At 45.3% G+C, this 25702-nt stretch overlaps 1 protein-coding gene and 2 pseudogenes across 3 annotated transcripts in view; all 3 read left to right on the top strand.

The window, feature by feature from the left end:
* The window catches only part of vimar (visceral mesodermal armadillo-repeats), a 72250-nt gene that overhangs the window by 2349 nt on the left and 44199 nt on the right, over positions 1-25702 (top strand). For all 3 annotated transcript variants that reach the window (XM_084588933.1, XM_084588932.1, XM_084588934.1), the window contains exons 4-7: positions 1-126; positions 2367-2510; positions 8293-8418; positions 16418-16543. In XM_084588933.1, coding sequence (XP_084445059.1) covers positions 1-126; positions 2367-2510; positions 8293-8418; positions 16418-16543 — 522 coding nt within the window. The remainder of the gene's footprint in view (positions 127-2366; positions 2511-8292; positions 8419-16417; positions 16544-25702) is intronic.
* On the top strand, positions 18952-20409 carry LOC146203755 (uncharacterized; annotated as a pseudogene).
* Positions 20198-22828, top strand: LOC146203754 (uncharacterized; annotated as a pseudogene).

Raw genomic sequence — 25702 nt, 5'->3', positions numbered from 1 at the left:
AGCCTTTGAGAAAACAGTTCACTGATGTGGCTGTTGTTGAACCTCTCCTTGGTCTGGTGTCTTATAAGAACTATGCAGTGGTACTTCAGGCCTGCCGTGCACTGGGGAACATCTGCTATGATAATGGTGAGATCAGTGCTCTCTGTTTAAAAAGATGTCAGCTTTATTCAGTAATAAATACTTTCAAACTGCTTCATGCAGGGTTTTGCATGCTTCTATAAAAGTTTCTAAATTTGAACTTTACAGGTACAGATATCTTTTATGATGCACGTGCATGCTACCTAGATTTTATGGATTGCTGAAGTGCACCTAATTCCCTTTGATGTAGGTCTATTTTCTGCCCTTTGCTGCTGTCATGTGGGGCTGTGAAGGCTTGAGTGTTCTAATCATTCAGAAAGCAATCAATAGTCATCTTAATTTGTCATAAGAGCATATTTTTGGGCTGCATTATCTTACATACTCTTACTGCTTCATGTCCTAGCAATATGCAGTGCAGCAATACTGTACTGAACCTTGCTCAGCTATTGGTTTTTGCAGTGAAACCTCACTTATTCGACCTTAAAAGGAGCAGAAAAAATGTTCGATTCATCTGAAAGTTCAAATTGTTGAATGTCCCCAAAAAACTGCTGACAACCATTTGTATCGCAGTAATATTGTCTAATGAAAGCTTAAAATATGGATGTCTATTCATTTGAGATGAAAACTCAGTCACAACGACAATATTTTGCAATTTTGTCAAGTGCTCTTTCTGGTGCACACTATCGGGAATATCTACCATAATCATCAGTGTCTCTGCCACCCTTTTCATAGTGCGATGCTGTAGCAGTGGTGCCTCTTTGCAAATGACCCTGGCATGTTTTTAGAATGCTTAACCGTACTGGCTGTGCTGTGACATACTTCTGGTCAGCATATTTGATTGAAGTGCAAAGGAAGTTTGTAGATGCAAGAGAGTGAAATATGCATAGGTGTTAGAACAGCGTGGCATCATCTCAAAATAAAATTAAAAGATCAATGACACTCAAAGCGGTGTCTGAAATGGCATGACTGGCTGAAAAGTGCTCCTGACGGGCGATGGTAGGGGCGGGATGGTGTGAATTTAATTAAGAGAAGCAAAACTGAAACTATCCAGCTGGGCTACATTTCAGCTATGGGGGATTTTGGATTGTTGTTGCGCCTGTTACAGAATGCATGCTTGAGGTGCAGAGGCACCATTGTTTCAAGCAATTCACATTCAGGGAGGTTTATTTCGGGGATCGCTGGCTTCGTGGGCCATGTCTTGAATCTTGATGGGACCCCCTTCAGTCTAAGTTAAGGAGTGTCCAGTGTCATGGATTTACATGGGCGTCAGCCAGCACTGCGCTCTTGGTTTCGATTATCCGAATTCCTAAATTAATGGTGGTCCAATTAATGAGATTTTACTGTCTGAAAGGTAATGTGGTGTTACTTTCCCTGTTTATTCATATAATATGTACGTTAAGTCTGCATTGTAATCCATGGTTCTTCTGCATATTCTGTAAAATGTTTGCCTTCTCACTTTCTGTGTCTACAGTGCACTTTGTGTAATTATTAGTAAGGAGGGCATCCCATTGGTTCAGCATTTGTATTTGATGCAGCATGATTGGGCTGGCTGAAATGTAGAGATTGGATTTGTGTTGGATCCGATCAGTTGTAGTTGAATGTGCATAAGTAGGAAAGGCAAGGGCAAACATGAGAGTCTGATGCCATGATCAGGGAGGAGAGAGGCTTCAGAAGGCAGCAGGAGAGAGGTAACAGGAAGAAACAACTTGTGTGAGCATTGCCGTTCCTGAGCTTTTACAACACCATCTGCTTGAACATATGTCAAGCTATCAGTGTCTGCGTGCTGCTGTGGCCATACATAGCATGTGTCTGCATTACTAAACGGTGTCAGTCACACGAATATGAGGGATGCTATCTGACATGCGCTCCTTATGATTTAAAAGGGAGTGTCACTTTTGTCGTGGCCTAAGTGGCAGTCAGAGGTATGGCCAATAATCATAGTTTTCAGAACACTGAAATCACAAATAAAAAAGTAGAATTTGATCACTCCCTAAGGTGCTGCCAGGCGCTGAGAGCTTGATCATGCAAATGTGCTGGAGGAAGTGCAGACCTCAGCATTCCGATCATGGCTGCATGCCTAGATTGCCAAAAAAATTGATTTTTGTCCCAATTTTCATGTTTGAAAACATTTGTGGACACCTGTACTCTTAGGTTGCGTAGTGCAACGGCCATAGCACCTGAGCTGTGCATGTTCCTTTAATGTTCCTTTCAATTATGTGCAGTGATAATGACACTGGCCCCACACTACTTGATGTCCCATTCATTGTTTATTCTCGACATATTTTCAGATGATGGCAGGGATCTCGTTCGGTCAAAGCAGGGTGTGGAGCAACTGTTACAGCTTCTGCAAAATGTTCTTGAAGTTGACTCGGCGCCCAAAGATTTGCACACTGTTGTCTCAGGCTGCCTTCTCAATTTGACTGATATGCAAGGTAACTAGCATTTCTTGTCTTTTCAGAATGACCTCCAGTGCCTGTAATTGAATGCAATTTTCAGTCTTGGCTGGAACTAATGTTCAAAGAAGAAATGTTTGTAGTAATTGGAATTTAACTTAACTTTTTCACCTTAGGCATCAGACAGCATGTTGTGTGTGGCAGTCTCACAGGGACTACTTGCTTTTTTACTAGCGAGCAATAGCATAGCTTTACTAACACTGCTCATTCTTCTCTGCTGAAAACATTGAGGCCTCGGTTGCAGTGGCAGTTAGAACAGTGACATAGCAGCTTGGGTACCTAGTGCATTCAAAGCTGTTGTGGCAGATTTTTCACTTTGGTTCACGCATCTCTATGGCTTCAAAGCATAACATTGTTACAGATTCCTTTTTACTAGATCACTTGGGAAGTTGTTTCCTTGTATGGCTGTTCTGTTCAGTGCTGTGAGCTGATGGATCAGATTCATTTGCATGGCATTTTCACCGCATCATTTTAACAGGCCAGGATTAAAAAACATTTTTTTTTTTCTGGAAAATCAAAAAGGAATATTTTTGCATTTGTAATATTTCGCATTTTGGAGTTGCTTGCACTGTCTACTTTTTATTTGATGGCAGTGGCATCATCCAGCAAATATACATGTTTTTATGTGTGAGTGACAGAAACTTGTAGATTTGAGTTTGGAACAATGTGCTATGATAGAAATTGGGATGTAAAAATGTTATTGAGTGAATGAATGGACTTGATGAAGACTCTTTATGGAGATGCAGTGGGTATTATACTGTGTAATGTTAGATGGGAAGGTTTGAAACAGGAGAAAGTGCGGTTACAGATCACTCGATGATTGTCAAACCGTCAGCATCAATTGGTGACAGAAAGCAGCAACCTGCATGTCACTTGTTCAATCATGAAGGTGCATGGCAGTAACAAATTTTATTGACTCTTTTCATCATTTTTTAAGTGGGCAGCAAAGCATGTTTTCCTATTGTAAGGTAAGGCAGGCTGCCGGGGAAAAAAAGACGCCGAGGAATTATTATTTTTTTTTTTGGTGTTGCAGAAAATTACAAATTGTGTGAATGGGGAAAATAATTTGCATTATTCTATGAGAGGCATCAAATAATGCTTAAAAATGCACGTCATGTGATATTCGGAAAAAAGGCATAGCCGAGGCAGGTGTTTTGGTGTCAGAACACCACCTAAAACTTTCTAAGCTGTGCGATACCCCTCCTCCTTTTTTTTCTTCATACGAGTGTTTTTTTTTTTTTGTAATAAAAGTAAATGCTCTTTACAGAATCAAGTCCTAGGAGCCCTGTGGGCACTTCCGTTTTTATGCATGTTTAGTAAATGAAACTACTAACCCTTCTGCTTTATTAAAGCAGAAGTTATCGTTTGGGCGTGGGCTGTTTTTATTTTATTACCTACGGCCATATCAAACCCCCTAAGAAATATTTCTTGCTAGGTCATTGATTCGGAACCGTGGTACAGATTCAGTGTGAGGAGTATTTTCTCTGAGCTCTTCAAGGTAACTACAGTGAGCTTCGCCGCCAATCTTATGAGTTGCTAGGAGAAGCCAACTTTTTGATGACCTTGGGGCAAAGCTTGCTGCATTCAAGTGCAAAGGAGAAAGTGTCGTGGCATGTTGAGAAAAAGAAGCCACTGAAAGAATTGAGTGGGGTAGGGAACACAAAGAATGAAAAGCTGGTTCGTGAACCGGCCAGCTCGAGACAGGAGTACCAGCGGGATTGTGATAGTGGCTGCTGCTGTGTAGGAGGCCGTTTACATTAAAGTACCAGAGATTTGGCTGCACACCTTTGTGGTGTGCGCACCTGATGCGTTTTCTCTGAAATAAAGACATATTCGTTGCTTCTGTGTTTTAACGTGCTGTCTGCGTATTTTGGGGGGCCTCTTGGCTGTAGTAGGCCTTAACAGTTTAAGGTTATATTGTAATCAATATAATTTTTAATTCCCTTGAGATCTCAAACTGCCTCCTTGTGTTATATTCATGTAGATATGCTGAATTGGTCACTTTCCTATCATTCTGTCATTCCTAATGATGCCTGTAGCAAGAATAGTATAAAAAAAAAAGAATATGGCTGCTAATGTACAATTCTGCAAAAAAATGCTTGAATCCATGATTTTTCGCAGAATTGCTACGAGCTAGGCGCCTTAGAGATGCCGTGCATAGGTCGCTGCTCACAGTTCACGTAAATACCTAAATAGAGTGATCCATGGTACTTTAGCCACTGTAAAATTCTGACAGAGCCACTGTAAAATTCTGACAGTATTCTCATTGTAAAACTGATGGCGCCGTAATGATTGTAGAGGCTCTGATGCCTCGCATGCAAGAGGACCGGGGTTCAAATCCCGGTGCCGCGCAATTCTCCACCGGATTTAAAAAGAAAAAAAAAAAAATCCGCGTGTCGATGGAATTGCATAAACAGGTTTGGGGTGCGACTTGATGCCGGTGAGCACCTCCGGCAATGCACTCCCTCACCAGAACAGGAGTTGGCCACCCTGGTGCAGTAATTGGCCATGATTTCTCATGATAAGCTTCATAAAACCCCGGCCCTCAGTCACCAGCGGCTGCGGAACAACTGACCACGGCGGCGGTCAGACCTGTGACGCAGCAGGGGGTGCTAAGAACTTCTGGCTCCGATGGACAGGCCGCCATTGGAATCCGACCCTGGCAACGTTTAACGTTAGAACCCTAGCTAGTGAAGCTAGCTTAGCAGTACTGTTAGAGGAACTAGAAGGTATGAAATGGGATGTCATAGGGCTTAGTGAGGTTAGGAGGCCGAATGAGGCATATACTGTACTGAAGGATGGGCATGTACTGTGTTATCAAGGCTTACCAGAAAGGCGACAACTAGGAGTAGGTTTCCTTGTCAATAAGTATATAGCGGGTAATATAGATGAATTCTATAGTATTAATGAGAGGGTGGCAGTCATCTTAATTAGGCTTAATAAGCGGTATAAACTGAAGGTTGTACAGGCCTATGCACCTACATGTAGGTATGATGACCAGGCAGTTGAAAGCTTCTACGAAGATGTAGAATCGGCAATGCGAAAAGTAAAGACGCAGTATACTGTACTAATGGGCGACTTCAATGCCAAGGTAGGGAAAAAACAGGCAGGAGACCAGGCAGTAGGTAACTATGGCATTGGTTCTAGGAATAGCAGGGGGGAGTTACTAGTTGAGTTTGCAGAGCGCAATAACTTACAAATCATGGATACCTTCTTCAGCAAATGCAAGAACCGGAAATGGACATCGAAAAGTTCTAACGGGGAGACTAAAAATGAAATTGACTTCATAATGTGTTCAACCCCTGCCATTGTGCAAGATGTAGAGGTAATTGGGAAAGTGCGATGCAGTGACCACAGGATGGTGAGGTCCCGAATTAACCTAGATCTGAAGAAGGAACGCAACAGATTAGTAAGAAAGAAACCCATCAACGAATTAGCGGTGAGGGGGAGGGCAGAAGAATTCAGGATCTCGCTACAGAATAGATATTCGGCTCTAACCGAGGATGGCGGCATTACCCTGGAAGCAATGAACAATAATTTGAGAGATATGATTACGGAGTGTGCGGTAGAAGTAGGCGGTAGGATAGTTAGAGAGGATACCGGTAAGCTGTCTAAGGAGACGAAAGATTTGATTAAAATATGCCAGAATATGAAAGCTTCCAATCCAACAGACCAGATCGAATTGGCCGAGATATTAAAGCTAATCAATAAGCACAAGGTGGCTGATATAAGGAAGTATAACATGGAGAAAATCGAGCATGCTGTAAAGAAGGGGGGAAACCTTAAAGCGGTAAAGAAGAAATTGGGCATAGGCAAAAACCAGATGTATGCAATAAGGGACAAGGTGGGCAACGTCATCACCAATATGGACAAGATAGTCAAAGTAGCCGAGGAGTTCTATACTGATCTCTACAGCAGCCAAAGTAGTCAGGACCGTAACGAGATTGGCGGCAGGGAAAAACAGTCAGACATTCCACCAGTGATGAAGGACGAGGTCAAGAAAGCATTAGAATTTATGAAAAAGGGAAAATCAGCTGGAGAGGATCAGATAACTACAGATTTGCTAAAGGACGGGGGAGATATCGTGCTAGAAAAACTGGCCACCCTGTATACGCAGTGCGTGGTGTCATCGACGGTACCGGAACCATGGAAGAATGCAATCCTCATTCATAAGAAAGGGAACTCTAAGGACCTTAAAAATTACAGACCAATCAGCTTACTGTCTGTTACGTATAATGGGAGCAGTTAGGGATAAGGGTACATGGAGAATACCTCAGTAATCTGCGATTTGCTGAGGACAGTGCCTTGCTAAGCAACTCAGGGGATGAACTGCAAATAATGATTGATGACCTAGACAGGAAAAGTAGAAAGATAGGCTTGAAAATCAATATGCAGAAGACTAAGGTAATGTTCAACAGCCTCGGGACGGAACAGCAGTTTCCATTAGGTAGCGAAGTACTGGAAGTAGTAGGCGATTATGTCTACTTAGGACAGGTAGTAACCGCAGATCCGGACCATGAAAAGGAAATAACAAGAAGAATAAGATTGGGATGGAGCGCATTTGGCAAGTACTCGCAGATTATGACTAGCACCTTACCGGTATCCCTCAAGAGGAAAGTATACAACAGTTGCATCTTACCTGTACTCACCTATGGGGCTGAAATGTGGAGGCTAACCAAGAAAGTTCTACTTAAGTTGAGGACAACCCAGAGGGCTATGGAACGCAAAATGGTAGGGGTAACATTAAAAGATAGGAAGCGTGCAGAGTGGGTCAGAGAAATAACTCAAGTTACCGACATTCTATTGGAAATTAAGAAGAAGAAATGGGCATGGGCGGGACATGTAGTGCGAAGAGAGGATAACCGATGGTTGCTTAGGGTAACAAACTGGATTCCAAGAGAAGGAAAGCGTAGCAGGGGGCGGCAGAAAGTTAGGTGGGCGGATGAGGTTAAGAAGTTCGCGGGGGTCAAGTGGATGCAGCTAGCACAGAACCGGGTTAAGTGGAGAAATATGGGAGAGTCCTTCGCCCTGCAGTGGGTATAGTCAGGCTGATGATGACGATGTTGATTCCGCGCGCAATCGACGCCGTTGTCTGTCTCTCTGCAGCCAGCGGATGTTTACGTCAGCAGGCTAGAAGCGCCAACCTCGTCGGCAGGCACGGCGGGCGCGCATGATCTAACGTGAAATACAATCTCAGTTTCAAGGCTGCCCGACTGCGCGGTGGTCGCATTCACGTTTCCCTCCTTTGTCTCTCTCACGCGCGTCTGTATATAGCGAACGCATTTCACGCCCCTATAATGATAAATGTCTGATGTTTGATCTGATAAAGGACAGCCTTCTGAGCTTTATGTGCATGACTTTGGAAAGTGGTAAATGTTATGCAAATATTTAGCTTGAGGAGCTAGCACCTGATATTGGTATAGATGTGTTAAAAATAACTGTGTTGGATGGTAGTGCCATGTAGAAGGGACTTCAGGCAGTGATATAAAACTTTCAGTTTGATTTGTTCATTGGCAAAGTTGTTGCGGTTGCTGCGGAAGTGTTGCTTTTGATTCCCTCTTTGAATGAATGTAACAATCTGCCTTCAGATTTCTGGTAATCAAGCTCAGTATATAGTGAAACCATTCTTATATTCTCATAAAATATTGCTATAAGAAGGCAGGCAGCCATTAGCTAGTGGTGCTTCATAAACACAGCCTGTGGCAGCATGTCTTGGAAGGTGGTCGAACATGTTCACGACTAGGTTGACCTGCAATTGCAGAAATTCAGGAGGATGCCCTTCGTTTGGGAGTGATTGATATTCTGCTCAAGTACCTGCAAAAGTATTCGGATGTTGAAGATGTCGTCATGCATTGCATTTTGGTTCTTAATGGCATTGCAGATTCAGGTAAGCATCTGCACATTCAATTTTTATTCGTTGCATTTATGATGCAGTCATTCAGGAAAAAAAAAAATGAAAACATGGTGCCAGGTTTTTCTCCCTGCAAATGAGTCATTACCATTCTAGATACAATGATGCTACTAACTTCGTGATTGCAGTGCTTTCTCTTGACCGTTTTTTAATTACTATTTCAGTCAGGTTAAGCCACATGCAGTAGATTCCTCGTTGTGTATGTGTAGGGGCTGCTATCAGTCGTATCATCTAATCTGTGTATAAGCCACAGTCATCGTAATAAAGGGGAGTTCTAGGCCTCTATCCAATTTAGTCTCCCGTCTTATTACTTGGCGCTTAGCACCACCATATTCCTGTTAAGGTGCACTCAGTTAAGATGAATGATAAGCTGAACAATGTGAGAACATTGTTTGGTTTCCCATAAGATTCAATATGAAAGAAATCAGCTTAAGGCAAACAGTTTTGCATATTTTTCGTTTAAGATAAACTTTCCAGCGACTGCAAACCATAGCAACCCCATACAATAACGCTTGTGGGGTGTTCACGCAGCATTGTCAAGTGAAAAAAGAAGTATATGTGTGTGTATATATATATATACACCGGGAGTTAAGATGTTGATGGTTCATACTTCTAATGGTTTTTGAAGTTTCTCGGTTCCCCAACGACGTGCAGAATAAGATGCAGCCGGTTCACCGAAGTTAGCAGCGAAAGACACAATTTATTTACATAATTACTAGTCGGGATCCAAATCGAGGATCAGGATCGAGGATAAAGATGAGTACCAAGATGTTTGAAAACTTTTCAGAGGCTCATTTTAAGGCTTTCGAATTGCAAAGGAAAATTTGGCTGTTTTTGGCTGGAAAATGTGTATTTAAGGTATGCCAGGGAATCCAATAGCATACAACTTCCAGCCACCTTGTGCACCACAGGCAATTTTTGTTTTGAAATTGCTTAATTGGCGTATTGTGTAAATTTTTCTAATTTAATAAATATTGAGTTTCAACCAAAAATTTGGTTTGTAAAGTTGTAGAGCGCCTTCAGAAACCCCCATTCTATTGCGATAAAGAAAGTCTCACATGCATCTTTTTTTCCAGGCTCAAAAGAAAGCCCGCGAAATAAAAATAATACCACGTGACTAGCGCATTTGAGTGCCATGATTGTGGTGCTCTCAGTCGTTGTTTGAGCAAACGGAATCAGCTGCGGCTGTGACCCGACGCTCCCGTTGCAGTGGCATGCTGAAATTTTGCCGATGGTTGGAGCGAGCTCAAGCTCGCTCGTCACCACGGAGATTCTAACCTTCTCTCCCACCAGCGAATGTCATGACAAGCGGATGAGCGATAAAGGATCAGCCACTGAATCTGCTTGTACAGCCTTGGGCAAATGGGCGAGACGGCATCATGTGACTTGACTCAGGTTCGGGCTCGCACCTTCATTTGCTGGTAATTTATTGCCATCCGCCTGTCGTGACGTAGGCTGCTGGGGTGCGCAGGCCTTGTCAAGATCTCGGGGGTGACGGCTCGCCGCGCTTGTTGTTACTTGCACCGTCACGTGGGCTGGCTGCCTGGTGCGGGCGAAGAAGCCATCGCAGGCATATCGGCCTGCTACTTTAACGGGGCCGAGGAGACACGGCCGCAGCTGATTTCGTTCACTCAAACCATGACCGAGAGTACCACAATCGTGGCGCGCAAATGGGCTAGTCACATGGTTTTAATTGTATTTCGCGGGCTTTCTTCTGAGAGTAAAAAAAGAATATGTGATGCTTTCGTTATCGCAAATTACTGGAATGTGAGTTTCTCAATGCGCTCTCCAACTTTCCCATTCACATTTTTGGTCTAAAGTCAGTATTTATTAAATTTGAAAAATTAACATAATTAGCCAATTAAGCTATTTCAAAACAAAAATTGCCTGTGGTGCGCAAAGCGGCTGGAAGTTGTATGAAACTGGTTTCCGTGGCATACCTTAAATATATTGCTTTTTAACCCTTGGTTCAAGTTAGCTGGGACACCCGGTATATATATATATAACATGCTTCTGCGTAAGAAAGTGCACTTTCACAAGGTGGCTTCCACACACCATTGCGGAAGGCTGTGGAGAAGCTGTCTTGTGGACAACGCCCTATAGGGATGAACTTTCGTGCTGGTGCAAAAGCATCATCATCAGCAAAGGCATCATCATAGAGCCTGCGCTTGTGGAGATCTGATGGGGTCAGGCCTCAACATCATGCATGCTTCACGTGCCGTGCATTTTCTTCCGCAGACTAAAAGACACATGCGAAGAGTATGCTCGTTCAGTGGCTTGAGCCTTAAAATCTCCTGGGCCACATTTTCAAATGACACAGCATTGCAACATGCGCTATTGCAGAGCAGAGATTTCCAAATACAGGTGCTATGCATATTGCCTATGGCATACAGGAAGGGATGTGCTGTGTCTGCTCTTGGGGAATTAACAGCTGTGCTGCAGATGGAGCAAGATAAGATACATGGCTACCTTGCTGACCTTCGAAGTGCTGGGAGCAGCATGGAAAGCAAAAATAGTAAAAAAAATTCTAAAATAGAAAAACCACTGTGGGGTGCAGTGAGAAAGATGAGGGAGTGAAAAAAGAAAACGGGACCAATGCCATTTTTAAATGGGATTGCATGACCTAGTTTCATGCTCTTAGTCCAACTCCTTCATACATAGGTCAATAAATGCTCTAGTTGCAATTATCCTCTTTTGGTAAGGCTATTTATTGATTGTTTTCATGTAATGTGCGCAGTCAAACCTTGATATAACAAAACACGTGGGACCGTCAAAATCGTTCATTATTTTGAAATATCATTGTAATGAAAAACAGGGTTATTTTTTATATTTTTCTATTTAGCATATACTATCAATCCGCACTGGAGATTGTTACTGGAGTGGGTTGGTATACAAGAGGTATACAAGTGTACATTAAAACCAGCTGAACCAGTATATCATCGGGTCAAGCAGGAACGGTACAATCAGGTATACAATAAAAAGAGTTGCAAAAACATTTGTTAATGGCGTGTACATAAAAAAAAATATTTACACAATGACCATCAAAGTGCTCTTTTGTGCAAGGGCTATCCAGTGCCCTTCAGAACAGGTGAACTGCATTTAGTGCCATCATACTGTACAGAATTTACCACATTTTATTTATTCAAGCTGGCCCTTTTGAGTGCATATTGAGGCAGTCGTTCTAGAACTGAGTTTAGTCACATCAGATGTACAACCAGTATGCAATGAAAACAAATTTGCATATAATCAAGGAAGATCTACATGAAGACATCAACTTTGGCTTGTTGACAGCAGCGACTCCCTAACGAGCCTAACAAAATTTCCAGCGTATCCTGTGACATTACAAAGCTGTCCAGCTCATTCCATTCATGCACAGCCCGAGGGGAAAATGAATATACATTGTTGGTGCAAGAGTACTCCTCAAGTGTATAGTCATGCTTGTGTCATGTTGCTCTAGAACGGGTGAGGTTTATGTAAGTGACAGGATTTATTTTCAGCACATAATGAACTAGCAGATATAAGAATTTGAGTCTATGCAGGGTTGCGCGGCTTGATAGTGTGGTCAGGCCTGCGCGTGAAAGTGGCTCCCTGGGAGAGTCAGTGCACCGATGCTTGTTGTAGATAAAGCGAACAGCTTTCCATTGCACCGACTCGAGCATGACTTTATCGTTTTGTAAAAATGGGTACCACATTATGTTCGCAAATTCTAAAATTGGACGGATGAGAGCCTTATATGCAAGCAGTTTGGTAGAGATTCCCTCTGACACTTCTACTGTGCAATCGTCTTTTGTGAAATGGTGGCTAGTAAAAACTAGGTCCACTGTAGAACTAGATGTTGATTGGATAATTTGCCTACGATCAAATGCAAACAAGAAATTAACCATAGCATTTCTGACTGTATCTCCTGTACTTAATGACTACCAATTAACATCTGGACAGCTGAAATCACCCACTAGCACCATCATGGAATCGTATACGTTACTATGCTTGTAGTTGAATAAAAAATCTAGATAGGTGATTGCAGCATTTGGGGACCTGTCTACTGCAACTACGTTGAAACAAGTACGTTGACACAAGTGTGTTTTAACCCCGCCGGGGTGGCGCAGTGGTTACGGCACTCGACTACTGTTCCCAAGGACGCGGGATCGAATCCCGGCCTCGGCGGCCGCTTTTCGATAGAGGCGAAAAGCAAGGCGCCCGTGTGCTGTGCGATGTCAGTGCACATTAAAGAACCCCAGGTGGTCGAAATTTCCGGAGTCCTCCACTACGGCGTCTCTCATAGCCCGAGTTGCTTTGGGACGTTAAACCCCACAAACCAACCAACAAGTGTGTTTTAAATGTACTTTGCACCATACAGCTTCAATGCTTGGAACATCAGGCATTTTCGAATAGACCAAGTCTTCTTTTAAGAGCAGAGCCATGCCCCCTCCTCTAGTCTCCCTATCTTTGCGAAAAATTGCATACTCCGTAGAGATGATTTCGTGATCTGAAACAGCTGGATGCAACCAAGTCTCAGTGATAGTAGCAATATCAGGACTTAATGTGAGAAGGATAGCTTTCAACTGCGCGACCTTATTTATAAGGCTACGTGCGTTTATGTTGAAAAGGGTTATCGGTGGTGTCTGCACATTGTTTGTTTGGGTGCATTGCTTGAGTTCTCGTTTTTTCCACTCCGATTTATTTTTCCACTTCTACCATGCCATTAAGCTCCTCATCCCATTTAAAAATTTGGCCATTAATGCTTACTTTATCATAAATTAGGTACACCTTATTTTTTCGGTCACGGTTCTCTTTTGTCATGTCCCAAAGTTTCTTTCTAATTTTCCTAAGAGGGCGCGAGAAATCTTCCCTAATGGAATATGCCGAACCTTTCAGCTTTAAGCAGCATTTAAAAATGTTCGCTTTATCCCTATAGTCTAGAAGCTTCAATAAGCCAGTGGTCAAATCTAGGTAGGAAAATGATGTACTTTAGCAGTAGACACATGTGCAGACAAGCACAATATCAAGTGAAAACGTTGCACTAACTTCAAAGCTGCTTAAGAAATTAGTTATTTTTTTCTGCCACATGCAGCACACATGATAGGTTAAACTTTGTCCACACACAAAAAATATATCTGTGTTTATTATGACCTCATTTCCTGTGTTCAGTGAAGTTTGACAATCTTGTTTCGGCCTTTCAAAATGATCACTACCGTCAATGGAGCAATACCAAGCTGTCTGCAGATGTCGTTCTGCTATTTCTCTGCATCAATTTCTTGCAATTTTTCCACTTTTTTGTACAATGAAAACTGCTTTCACTTCTTGAAGCCATGACTGGCTGCATTCATCATCCAATCTAAACTTCTCAGTTAGGTCATTCGCAACAAAATATGCCTGCCCTCACACGCAATGACACGAACAACCAACCAGCGAACAACACACAACACAGAAGTAAAAGACAGGTGGCCAAGCCTGCTGGTTACTGCACATTAAACCATAGTTTTGTGGTGGCTCTAGGAGTTGGCACTAGATGTGGTGATAATAGCTACTGCCGACAGGACATACACACAGAAATGACGGCTTTCTGTTTCACGCAAGACTTGTGGCACTGTTAAATTTAGCCGAATTCGTAATACTGGTATTGCTTCATTATAGAGGAAAAAATAAATTATGTGCATTATTTTGAAATATGAGGTATATTGAAATTCATAGTTCTAATATAGTTTTATATTAAAGGTATTGGAAATCTGCTTGGGATTTTTAAAATGCTGTCAAACCCACTTATATAACAATATTGAAGTGCTATGGAAATGTCATTGTTATAACTGGCTTAGGCCGAAAAAATAAAGAGAACATTATAAACTACACATTTTATCAGGACTGGTAGCTTACACTTTATTTTGTAGCGGGAAGAAATCCATAATCCATACGCGTTGTCTGTTTCACGGCCATCTGGCTGACATTCTTTTGCAGGGTATCCAACTGCTGAATAGAGTGCAGTGGAAGGTTTTTAGTGAAAACAAAATCCCACAGGAAGTCGATCATTCTCAAAGCCTCCTGGTGAGACGCAACCTGCGCAGGTTCCGGTTCATTGTCATCGTCACTGCTGTCACCATCCTCCACGCTAGTCACTGCTACGACAATAGCTTCTGTCAGCTCTTTATCTGTTACAACTGTATCGTCGGCATGTAAAAATTACTCAAGTCTCAACATGTCGCCGTCACTACTGCACACTGTGGACCAAACAAAGTTTGGTCATCGCTGTGTTGGCAGGAGATACGCAAAGTGCTTTGCTTTCTCTGCTAAAATTGGGCCACTAATCGGCAGGTTCGCTGTACGGGTGTTCAAGAGCCACTGGTAGAGCGCCTGTTCTACGTCTTTGCAGGCCCCATGTCGAACCCTTTCCCGGCCGTCGTCCATTGCATGGGCAGCACTGAAATCGCTTTTGTTCTCAATCTTGAGCGCATTGTGGATGATTGTCGATACTGTCGGTTGCGTCAGGCTATACTTGCGCATCAAGTTGCACTTTTACACCGTCCTTGTGCTCACATACAATGTTTCACTTCCTTTTCTGCACCGGTTGTGTCGCGCTTCCTGAAGGAAGATCCTTCATTGCTGTTGACGAAAAATCTAGGGCCAGCAAGATCGTGGAATGATGATGACACACTAGGAGAACCACGCTAGAAAGGCATGTGCATGCCTGCCACAAAACATGTGCAACCACGAAGTGGGGGCCTGGACAAAGCAAATAGGGGAGGATAGTGCAGTGTACCATTCAAATGCCATTTAGGGGCTGCGCTCCTACCCTCTGCAATATTGGCAATAAAGTTTTCTACCACCACCGCTATGGTCAGTGCACCCTCAGGATGGACTGCTCCACCGTGCAGAGGCAGAGAGGATGCGAGTTGCCTAGGCTACAGGCGTTCTCAAGGGGGAGCGCTCAAAGCTCTCCCTCTGAATGGCCATGCCTAGCAGCGCCTTATGCCTTCCCTCCTCCTCCATGTAAGGAAGCGCTCCATCCTCCCCCACGTCTCCGCTGCATGCAAGCTTCCTCGGCGCACCTGACCAACATATTGGCTCGATGCGCTCTGTCCCGATTTCGTTTCTTTTTTTTGTTGTTGTCGCTGCATTGCCATTGTCGGCGTCTTCGTGTACGCGCGCTTATGCGGTCACTGCATTTTTGCATCTTTATCGACTTTCCATGACCATAATTGATTGTTATAACTGATAATTAATATTATATAATATGACACCATTGTAATAAGCGGTTTACTTTGCCATAGACCACATGACAAACCTGGCGGTGGGCAATGGCTGCCTATTGTTATATCCGATATATTGTTAAAACTGGTATTATTATGAGTGGGTTTCACTGTATTTATAAATTTGAAAAGTTTGTTAACGTGATATTTACAGTAACGAGATTTGACATGTTCGTGGACACACCTAACATGCCCACATTCTTATGTTAGGGTCACTTCTGTTAAACAGAATTCCTGGTAACTTCAAATTTGTTTTTAAAACAGTTGTCTACTTTCTTCCATTGCTGCATAATGGCAGTGCACTTAGTGCGTCTAGGTGTAAGTTGTGAAAGTGGTGCATTTCTTCAGTTGTTAGGCTTCTGTGAGGCTGAGAAATGGCATTTCAGCTGATTTCAGGTTCATGCAAGTTTTTGTTAACTGTATGAGTGTTAGGTTTCAAGTCAGAATAAAGCTAATCTCATATGTTTTCAAAGAATGTAAGTTTCCTGGCCTCTGATATTGCCTTCCCTGCTTCTTGGATGACTTCCAATATATTCTTACCGACATAAATTTCAAACTTTGCTTTCTTTTCTCTTGTAGTGTTCTGGATCTACTATAAATGTTTTGGGTCTTCTTTACTTTTCACATCATTTTGTTGGTAGCTTTGTATTGATGCCTGCTGTAGTACAAAGTCATGCTTGTTGGCTCGTGCCAGCGTTTGTTTTGCTATTAATAGGTAACCTTGCCCTTCTCAGATGATGGCCGTAAACGACTGACTGAGAAGCACACACTCTCTCTTCTGCTCAGTAACCTTGACAAAGTTTTCTCGGAAGAGGTGACTGAAGTTTTGCTGGAGCTCTTTGGAAATCTTGCTGAAAGTGGTGAGTACTTTGTAGTTTGCAGGAATATAATACTCAGTAGTTGGAAACCTGGATGGTGTATTGCGCTGCATGAAATATTTTTCTGCACAGCAGCATTTTTGCCACTTTTGGCCATTTATTTTTAGCAGCGTGCTCTTTAGCTTAGCCAGTTTCAAATAGTAGTACCGGCTAGTTAACACTTTCCTGTCCGCGGGAAGGTAGTGGTTTTTGGGTGCTGTCATTAAACATTTTTTTACCAAAACCTTGCGTGGTATAGAAGTTTTTAATATCAAATTGTAGAGGAGGAAATTCTCTTTACAATGAAAGTAAGCAAAATGAATGTCTTTATTCAGGAATCGCCAAGAAAATAAAAACAATCGCAATAAAAGTGTAATGAAAAATAAAAAAATGCACAAAAATATTAAAATTTCTTCACAAAAAATTTATTAAAAAAAAATTGAAATATACGTTTTGTAGGTCAGGGACCATTCTAACAATGTAGTAAATTTTAACTGTCTAGGTACAATAGTAATGAAGTTACAAAAGAAAATGTTACACCTAGTGACGATCTTGCCACCGCACGATTGGCTCTCGAGTAGCGCCGAGCGGAATTCCGGCACGCAACGCCGCGGTGGACCCCTGGCTCTCTCTTTGCCGAAAACACGGCTCTCTGCACTGTCAGCGGTAAGTAGTCTCGCCCGAACGACATTGAGACCCTGCAGATAACAGTTATGACTTTGAGAACACTGATTTCTACCCATCAGCACGCAGCAAAAGCGGAACTTTTCGAAAGAGAAAATGAAGCGTACCGGGGCATGGCCATTGACGTTCCTGGTCGGTTTGACGCAGTTTCGCTGTCGGTGCTGAAGTCTGAAGAGCTGAATTTGTCTTTCGAGTCATCACTGTTGCTGTTAGCATCCACAGATGAGCACTCAGATGCGTCAGTATTCGTGGAAATTGGCCGCTTCGGAGCAGCAGCATTGTGCGGCGTCGACGGCATTTTGCAAGCAAGGAGCACCGGTTACGTCACTTCGAAACTACAAGAATGGGCGCGACGCGGTGAAAATATAAAACCGAAAGCGAAATTGAAAAAAGGGTTGTTCTATTACCCACTGGATGCCACCACTTGTCAAGGAGCACTTCGAAAGCGGGAAAATTCGAATCATGATACCATCGATAGCGGGCTATCGATGGGAATAGGCACGGACAGGAAAGTGTTAAGTTCCTTGAAAGTATATTGTGGTGCTTCCCATTTAAAAGGTACGTCGGCCTTTGTAGGCTGCTTCAACGGTTCAGCGATGTGCGAAAAATCCCCGACAAATTGCCGATAGTAAGCGCACAGCCCAACGAACCTGCGTACAGCTTTCTTATCGGCTGACTATGGAAACTGTGATCGCAGCACTTTTCTCCGGGTCAAGGCGAACACCATCCTTGCTAACGATGTGTCCTAGGAACCGTAGTTCCTTGTAGGTGAAATGGCATTTCTCTAGTTTTAACATTAGCCCTGATGTCTTGATTGCTTCGAGCACCATCCGAAGCCTTTTCAGGTGGTCTTCAAAGCTTGAGGAAAAGACAGCGACATCAAGTGTACCAGACAAATCTGCCACCTCAAGCCCGCAAGCACAGTGTCCATTGCCCATTGAAACGTCGCTGGTGCAGAGCAGAGGCCGAATGGCATCACCTTGAACTCAAATAGGCCGTCCAGTGTGATGAATGCAGTCTTCTCGCTATCTCTTTCATCGACCTTAGTTTGCCAATAGCCGCTCTTCAGGTCCACAGGGTGTCTACTGACCGGGAAAACAGGGAAAACCGGGAATTGTCAGGGAATTTTAAGATGGGAAAGTCAGGGAATTGTCAGGAACATTTCCAAAAAAGATTGCAGAGTCAGAGAAATTTCCGAATGCTCGCCTGCATGTACCAGTAGCCGCAGGCATGGTCAGGCCTAGCCATGAGGCACTACGAGTGCAGTGAAGTGTGGCTTTGGCGGCGCGACAACATATCTGCATATTCGCACTCGCCTCCGAGATTTCTATTGCGTCACTGCGTAACACTATACTACATGGTGCGTGCCAGCACTCAAAGCATCATCATCCCTTAACAGTTGTTTTTCATCTGTCCTGAGTGTCCTCTCAGAAGCACTTGCATAGTGCTCCAATCGTTCGTAGTTGCCGCTCTTGCGTTTCCCGACTGGGCAGTGGGCACATTTGGCGTACTCTCTATGATCTTTCCTATCGCGGGCATTTCGGCCTTCTTTTGAAAGTTCGTGTTGTGCTCTTGAAGTGAACATATGTGTGGAAGTGACGATTTCACTGTCGAAGAAATGCTGCTTCAACCCCGACTGGACACACCCGGAAATCTCACATGCAAGTTGAATTAGTCCTGTGCCAAATGACCTAAATAGCACTCGCTGCACAATGTGCTGTAAGAAGTTCTTCTTGAGAAACATGGGGAAAAGGGCGATTACTAGTCATACTGAGAGTAAGAAGCATCAAGCTGCTATGAAATCTCAGGAAAGCGCTTCCCAGACCCAGGTCGTCTCATTGTTTGAGACTGCGACAAATAGCGGCTCCCCTTCCACAGCGGCAATGAGTGCTTCTTTCATCAGAGGTAGCGCTAGTGCTTGTAGTGCTCCAGAGATGCGTCCAGCCACGACCACGGAAGCACTTTGCCCCTCTGTGAAGACATCAGTGAGCAGATTTCTATTGAAGAGTGAAGTTGCAAAGGCCGAAATCATGTGGTGCTTGAACACTGTAATGACCCATGGATCTTTTCAATCAGCGGCAGCCTCTGCCTTGGTGTTTTCATTGATGTTCCCTTCATGTGAGGTTGCTGCCAAAATTCAGCTTGGAAAGGACAAAGTCGGATACACAATGTGTCATGGTATTTGACCATACTTTCAAGACAAGTTGCTGACAAACCTTTCTAGCGTTCCTTATTTGGTGGTTGCATTTTATGAGTCGCTCGACGAATTAACTCGGAAAGAACAAATGCATGTACTGATCAGGTACTGGGACCAAACTGATGCCACTTTGAAAACGCGCTACCTAACTGCGGGTTTCTTGGGGCACACCAGTGCAGAAGATTTGGTGGTTGCTTTTAGAAAAGCCACAGAAGGCATTAAGCAAATGAAGATACAAGTGTCAATGGATAGGCCAAATGTGAACTTGAAGTTTCTGAGGTCCCTCAAACAAGAACTTACGGAATCCGTTTTCAACCCACCAAATTCTTGACATCGGAAGCTGTGGGCTCCACGTTATCAATGGCGCATTCTAAACAGGCCACTCTGCGATGCCCTGGGATCTGCAATGAGCAATGAGCCCCTGCTTGTTACTGAGGAAATTCCCCATGAAATCGCAGGTGGCCATCTGCCACGGACGCACACCGTCAGTTGGTGTCGTCATGCCCGGTGGCTTGCCACCCCTCGACTTCTCCATTTGACAGACATGGCAGGAACGGCAACAGCGGAAAATGTTGCGCTTCCTGCTGGGCTGCAGTCACCGATTGACTCAGTTTGTGGAAACCTTGAAGCCACTCAGATGACCAGTCAATGGTTTGTCATGAGAGAAACGCAATAGAGCGCCGCTCAGACATTGGGGAATAGCCACTTCAAATGGTTCATGGACTCATCATCTGTGGCTATGTACTTCAGCGCGAGCCCATCATGGCCCAGCAAATATGAATCCCCGGGGCACGGCGCGACACAAGCTGGCTTGTGCCCCCCCTGCGTCCGCTGCAATACAAGCAGCATAACGGCGCTTCGTCTTCCAGAGACCGTCGCTGACATCGCGACAAAACGGGTCATTTTGCTGGACCGTCGTAGCTCTTCATGGCTGAAAACGATCCCAGTCATCCCAAAGGAGAGCCTGGTTTCGTCCCCCCCGCAGGTTCGCAGCAAAACTGCCGCTGGCATCGGCGTCTCAGATGTGCTCACAAAGAGCTTTCACCCTCGCCCGCTTTGCGAAGCGCTGCTTACCTGGATAGAGGAATGGGGGAACCTGTCTGCGGGCGTCCCCTCCGTGCCGATCTGCGGCTCGTCCGCTGTTTCGCCCCCTTCGCCTGCCGGAGTAAAGACGCCGCCGCGGGCGAGTGGGGCATGGGATAGCGCGTCAGCTACCACGTTCGTTCTCCCCTGTAGATACTGCACCGAAAAGTCGAAATGCTGTACCAGGAGAGAATGGCGCGCCAGCTGGCTCGCAAGTTCACGGAGCCGAATCAGCCAACTGAGCGCCCTGTCGGCGCGGTTTCCAGAGGGAGCCCGGCCGACGCCTCGCCGTTCCCCGAACAGAAATGACTGCTAGCGGGGTACGGGTGCTGTTGTGCGGAGATGCCGTCAGCGGCGGCGTCGCGCACATTGTTTCCGCAACGGCGTAAAGCTGTAACAGCGGAGGCATATGGTTAACATTCGCACCACAGGGTGGTCCGAAGAACCATGTAGCGTGTTTCAGTGCCTTTGCCGAGTGCCGCGCAGGGGGCGGCAGGCATGGCGCATGAACTTGAATGTCAAGGCGACCGGCTCGGCCGATGTGCTGTCCAACGACTCATGGAGCCAGGGACAATTCACGTTGGGCGCCAGTTGTGGTTTTCTACCTGGGCATAGGCCACTAACCACCGCGGGTTCGAGCGTCGCGCGAGCCGAAGCCCCGATCAGCCGTTGCCACGCGCACACCGAAGCAGCACAGCGCGCACTCAACCTCCACAGAGAGGAGAGCGCTTCGCTGCAAAACACAAGCCTCCTAGTGACACAGAAGAAGATGTTTATTGAACGCCGTTCACCAGCGGTACACAAACACTCAGTCACCGCGTCCCAGGAGCGCGCGAGGAGCAAGGCTCCGCTGCGCGCACACAGTGACAATGAATGCGCGCTGCAAGCACGCAAGGGCGTGCTGTGATCTCTCTCTCACAGTGACCGGAGGGTTCTTTTGAGAGAGAGTGGGCAACCACCGCAAGGTACGCCTGTCGCGTATCGTTGGATCACGATCGACAGGCTCGAGCTTCGCTCTCAGGTACGACCCGGAGCAGACGAACTCGAGTACACACTGGTCTGCACGGACAAAAGCTGGCAGACAGGAACAGTAGCGTACGCACCTTGCGATGTCTCGAAGGGGTCTCTCTCTCTGAGCTCCGCTCGGATGGTCGCGCGAGCGCGGCCGTCGAAGCGGTGCCGTGTTCCCGCCAAAAAGGCGCCAATGAGAACAGCCACTGGGATGCCAGGGCGGAGCTGTGGCCGAACGACAGTGACAAGTCATATCTCTCCGCCGCCTCAGGCGATAGAAAGGGAAAGAGGAGAACCACAGGGAAGCGGGAGGCTGCCGCGCAAAGGGCAGCCGCAGCAAGCCCGAATCCCACAACCTGGAACCATTTTTGGCTGAATTTCAGACAGGCAAGCCTATGATGCCCTTTCTAGCCTCTGCATTAGATCACCTGTTACAGTCATTGCTTGCTAGAATTGTGCAGAAGGAAGCCTTGCAAGCTGCCAACACGTCCACCAAGCTACTTAGGATTGATTTGGAGAAATCTGACATGATTGCTGCTGCTGCATTCAACATTGGGTTTGCTGAAAATAAAATGAGCTTTACACCATCACAGCTGACTGTGCTCAGCTTCAAAAAAGACTGTATTGCGTTTGTGAAAAAGTGTTCACAACAAGTGATGGAAAAGCCACCTTTACAATACAAGTTGACAAGCGGAGCGAGCTGCTTGGATCCAGCTATTGCATTGTCTCCAGAGGTTGGTGCAAAGCAACTGTAACTGTGTGTTGGCTTGGAGGTGCTAATGGAGCACCAGTGGCTGACTGGTTTGGAAGTTGAGCATACCTACCGTTCCTATGAGCTCTGCACGGGTGGCATTGACCAACTTTGACAGAAACGAGCAGGGGCTGGACACACTCTGGCTTGAGTTGTGTTCACACGACCATAAGGAGCTATTTTCATTCATCTAGATAATTCTTAGATTGTCCCAAGGAAATGCAGCTGTGGAACGGCAGTTCTTAGTCAACAAACCTCAAAGAGGAGTCTCTAATTGCCCAAAGAGTAGTATATGACGCAGTTTTAGCTATTGGAGGGGTGGCCAAGGTTGAGGTTACAAACACAATGATGCAAATGGTCCGCAGTGCCAATGCCCAATGGAAGGAAGACCTGCAAAGAAAGAAGCATGAGATATTGAATGCATCAGGTGCCGAAAGGAAGAAAAAGAGTATCTGCTCTTGTGAAAGAGCTTCAATAGAAGAAGCAAAAGGTCATCAACGATGGACAGTTGCAGGCTGCTTGTCTTGAAGAAGAAAGTAATTCTCTGAAACAAGGTCCCTAAAACAGCTGACCAATGTTTTTTTTCTCTCTGACAGCAGATTAGTTGTGTTGTACACCTGAATAAAATATTTTTCATTGTGCATAATGTCTATCTTGCAATAGATTGTGTTTTGATGGCAGTGGTCAAAACTATTTTTCAGTACTTCGGTCAGGGAATTTAATTGAAATAGTCAGGGAAAACCTGGAAAAGTCATAGAATTTAAAAAAATGAACCACTTTAGCAGACATCATGGGTCCATTGATGTTAAGTATCTAGCGTTGCATAACCAGTCCATTGTGTCGTCAATGCGGGGGAGGGGGTAGACGTCTTTTTTCGTTAGCCTATTCAAGCACTGATAACGCAGAAGCGAACGGTGCCGTCTTTCTTCTTTACCAAAACGACTGGCGCCAACCAGGAGCTCCTTGATGGCTGGATAACGTCGTCCCGAAGCATTTCTTCTACTTGATCGCGGATGGCCTGGCATTCTCGCGAGGATACACGGTAACCTCGGTAAGGCGGTAACCGTACAACCGTCGACAACAACTTCGAGGTCACTTGTTTGTGTCCTCGTATTGCATATTGGCTTCGGTGTTCTATCACTGCTTCGTCGTTTGCTGAGGTCGCAGCCGGGGCACATCGTTGTCGCTTCGTTGGGTGGCGGCATCAACTCAGAGTCCAGTTGTGTTTTCATCAATGTTGTCCTGTGGAGCGGCGATTTAATGGCTGCGCAGTCATCACTAATTGTCGGCGGCGGAGGATCTTTGTGTTTTCGCCGTGAAGCAGCCTCACCTTCAAAAGTTGCTCTATTTAGTTTCCCCTGCACAGGCTAGGAGACCTTCCTTGCACGTAACTTTGTCCCGGTGACATAAAGTGGGACCTGAACGGCAATGGGGAGCGTGACAGACAACTTGGTGACGCGTGCTCTCCCCTTCTCGATTTCCTGCGGTCACTCGCCAAGACGGCGTCGTGTGGTGTTGATGGCGAAACCACACAGGCCGATACGACTGTCCAGACACTGACGAAAGATGTGTCCAGCCTCACCACAATGGAAGTAGAGTGGTCAGTTGTTAGAAGTCCTCCTGGGACTTGAAGGTTGTTTGTAGGCTTGGTGGATGGGGCCGCCTTTCGGTAACAGGACGGTAGGGGCGAAGGTTTGGAAGGTCACGTCGGGGCGCAGGACGACGTAATGCAGCAGCACCATTTATGTCTGTTGCTTCTTGCGTTTGAGATGTCGGAGCCGTCGTCTGAGGAACGCCTCATGATTGCTGTGCTTCCTCATGGATGACGTCCGTGAGTGACGCAACTTGCGGCTGCGCTTGCGACAGCAAGATTCGGCGTAGTTCTTCATGAAAGACTTGACGGATCATCTCACGGAGGTTATCTCCGCTTGTCAGTATGATGTCGTAATGGCTTGCAGACAGCGTTTCAAAAGGCCGGTTGTAGAGTTGCGTCCTTGCTTCTAAGGTCTTCTCAATATTCACTGCTTCCTGTCAGAACTCCGCAACGGTCTTTGGCGGCTGGCAAAGAAGACCTACAAATAGCTGATCTTTCACACCGTGCATCAATAGGTTCGCCTTGGTCTCCTCTGTCATGCCGGGATCGGCGCGGCGGAAAAGACGCTTCATCTCCTCAACATAAGCCACGACAGGCTTATTTGAGAGCTGAATTCTTGATTGGAGGAGGGCCTGAGCTCTTTTTTTTTCGGACGGAACTTGCAAAGGCCGTTAAACACTCCGCTTTGAATGTCTTCCCACCCTCAAGGAGGTCTCGTGATTTTCGAACCAAATTAGGGCAGGTCCTTGAAGAGCAAAGTATACTTGCCTGACTTCGCAGCGTCATACCAGCCATTGAATTCTGCCACACGTTCGAAAAAGTCCGTTTAGTCTTCTGCATCTTCAGTGGGCTGTCCTTGGAAGTTGAGGGCTCCCAGGGCGGCACGAAGATAACCGGCGCTGTTGACTGGGTCATTGCGAAAGTTGACGCCTTCCAGGGTCGAACAGGGTCTGGCAGAAGACCGTGTTCGTGTTGGAGCCCTTGAAGTCGGTGGCTGGTTTGGTGGCCTGTTGGCTAGTCCCCCAAGGGGACAGGAACAGGGCTATGTTCTTAGCTTGAAGGGTTAAACCGGGACACGAAGGGCAGCACCTCCACCAGATGTTACGTAGTGGTGACAATGCCGTCGGCAACAAGTGAGGAGACATCTTCACAGGAATCAACTCTTTATTGGGCTGACTTGCGCCTGCAAAAAAACTGAACAACTCGGCGGTGGCGATAGCAACAGTCGTGCTCAGCGGTCATTGATCTACTAACTCCATCATACTGACAAACGCTCAATTTATAGGTGGCGAGGAAACATCGAGATAAAGCCGCAAATGATGACTAGCACAACCTAGAACAATGCAAAACCATGCGCGAGTGGCCGGAATCTTAAGAGATACCTTGGCGCATCTTACGTGGCAAAGAAACTGATAAAGCTGTGTCTCGCGACAACGAGCATGATCAAACAAAACACAGAATTGATAGGCATGCCAGAATTTGAGTGATAAGACCGCATGCCGGCAGCTGCCGAAAAAAGGTCAAATAAAAATTTGAATGGTTTGTGACAATATAACGTACGGCGCTGACTGTCTCTTAGCTAGTGCTGAATTACTGGAAATTCGGCACAACCCCGCAAGTTTCAGGACGATAAAACTCAAACTGAAATCAGAGGAACGAACGACTACAGTTGATACAATGCTCCGTGTTTCAGCGCCGACGCCGCGTCTATGTGGCAGGCGCAGCAGTCTTCGCTGTTTTCGCTTTCAGAACGTGGCACTACAATAGTTTGTGCTTAAAAAGGGCAAGAAACAGCACAGCATAGAAAAAAGACACAGGACGGCAGTGTGCGACAGTCAGTGC

The sequence above is a fragment of the Amblyomma maculatum genome, chromosome 1 (genome assembly GCF_055883805.1).
Source record: "Amblyomma maculatum isolate TAMU_Amacu chromosome 1, ASM5588380v1, whole genome shotgun sequence".
Classification (NCBI taxonomy): Eukaryota; Metazoa; Arthropoda; class Arachnida; order Ixodida; family Ixodidae; genus Amblyomma; species Amblyomma maculatum.
The sequence above is the reverse complement of the archived record's forward strand: the minus strand, read 5'-3'. Positions and strand labels throughout refer to the sequence as shown.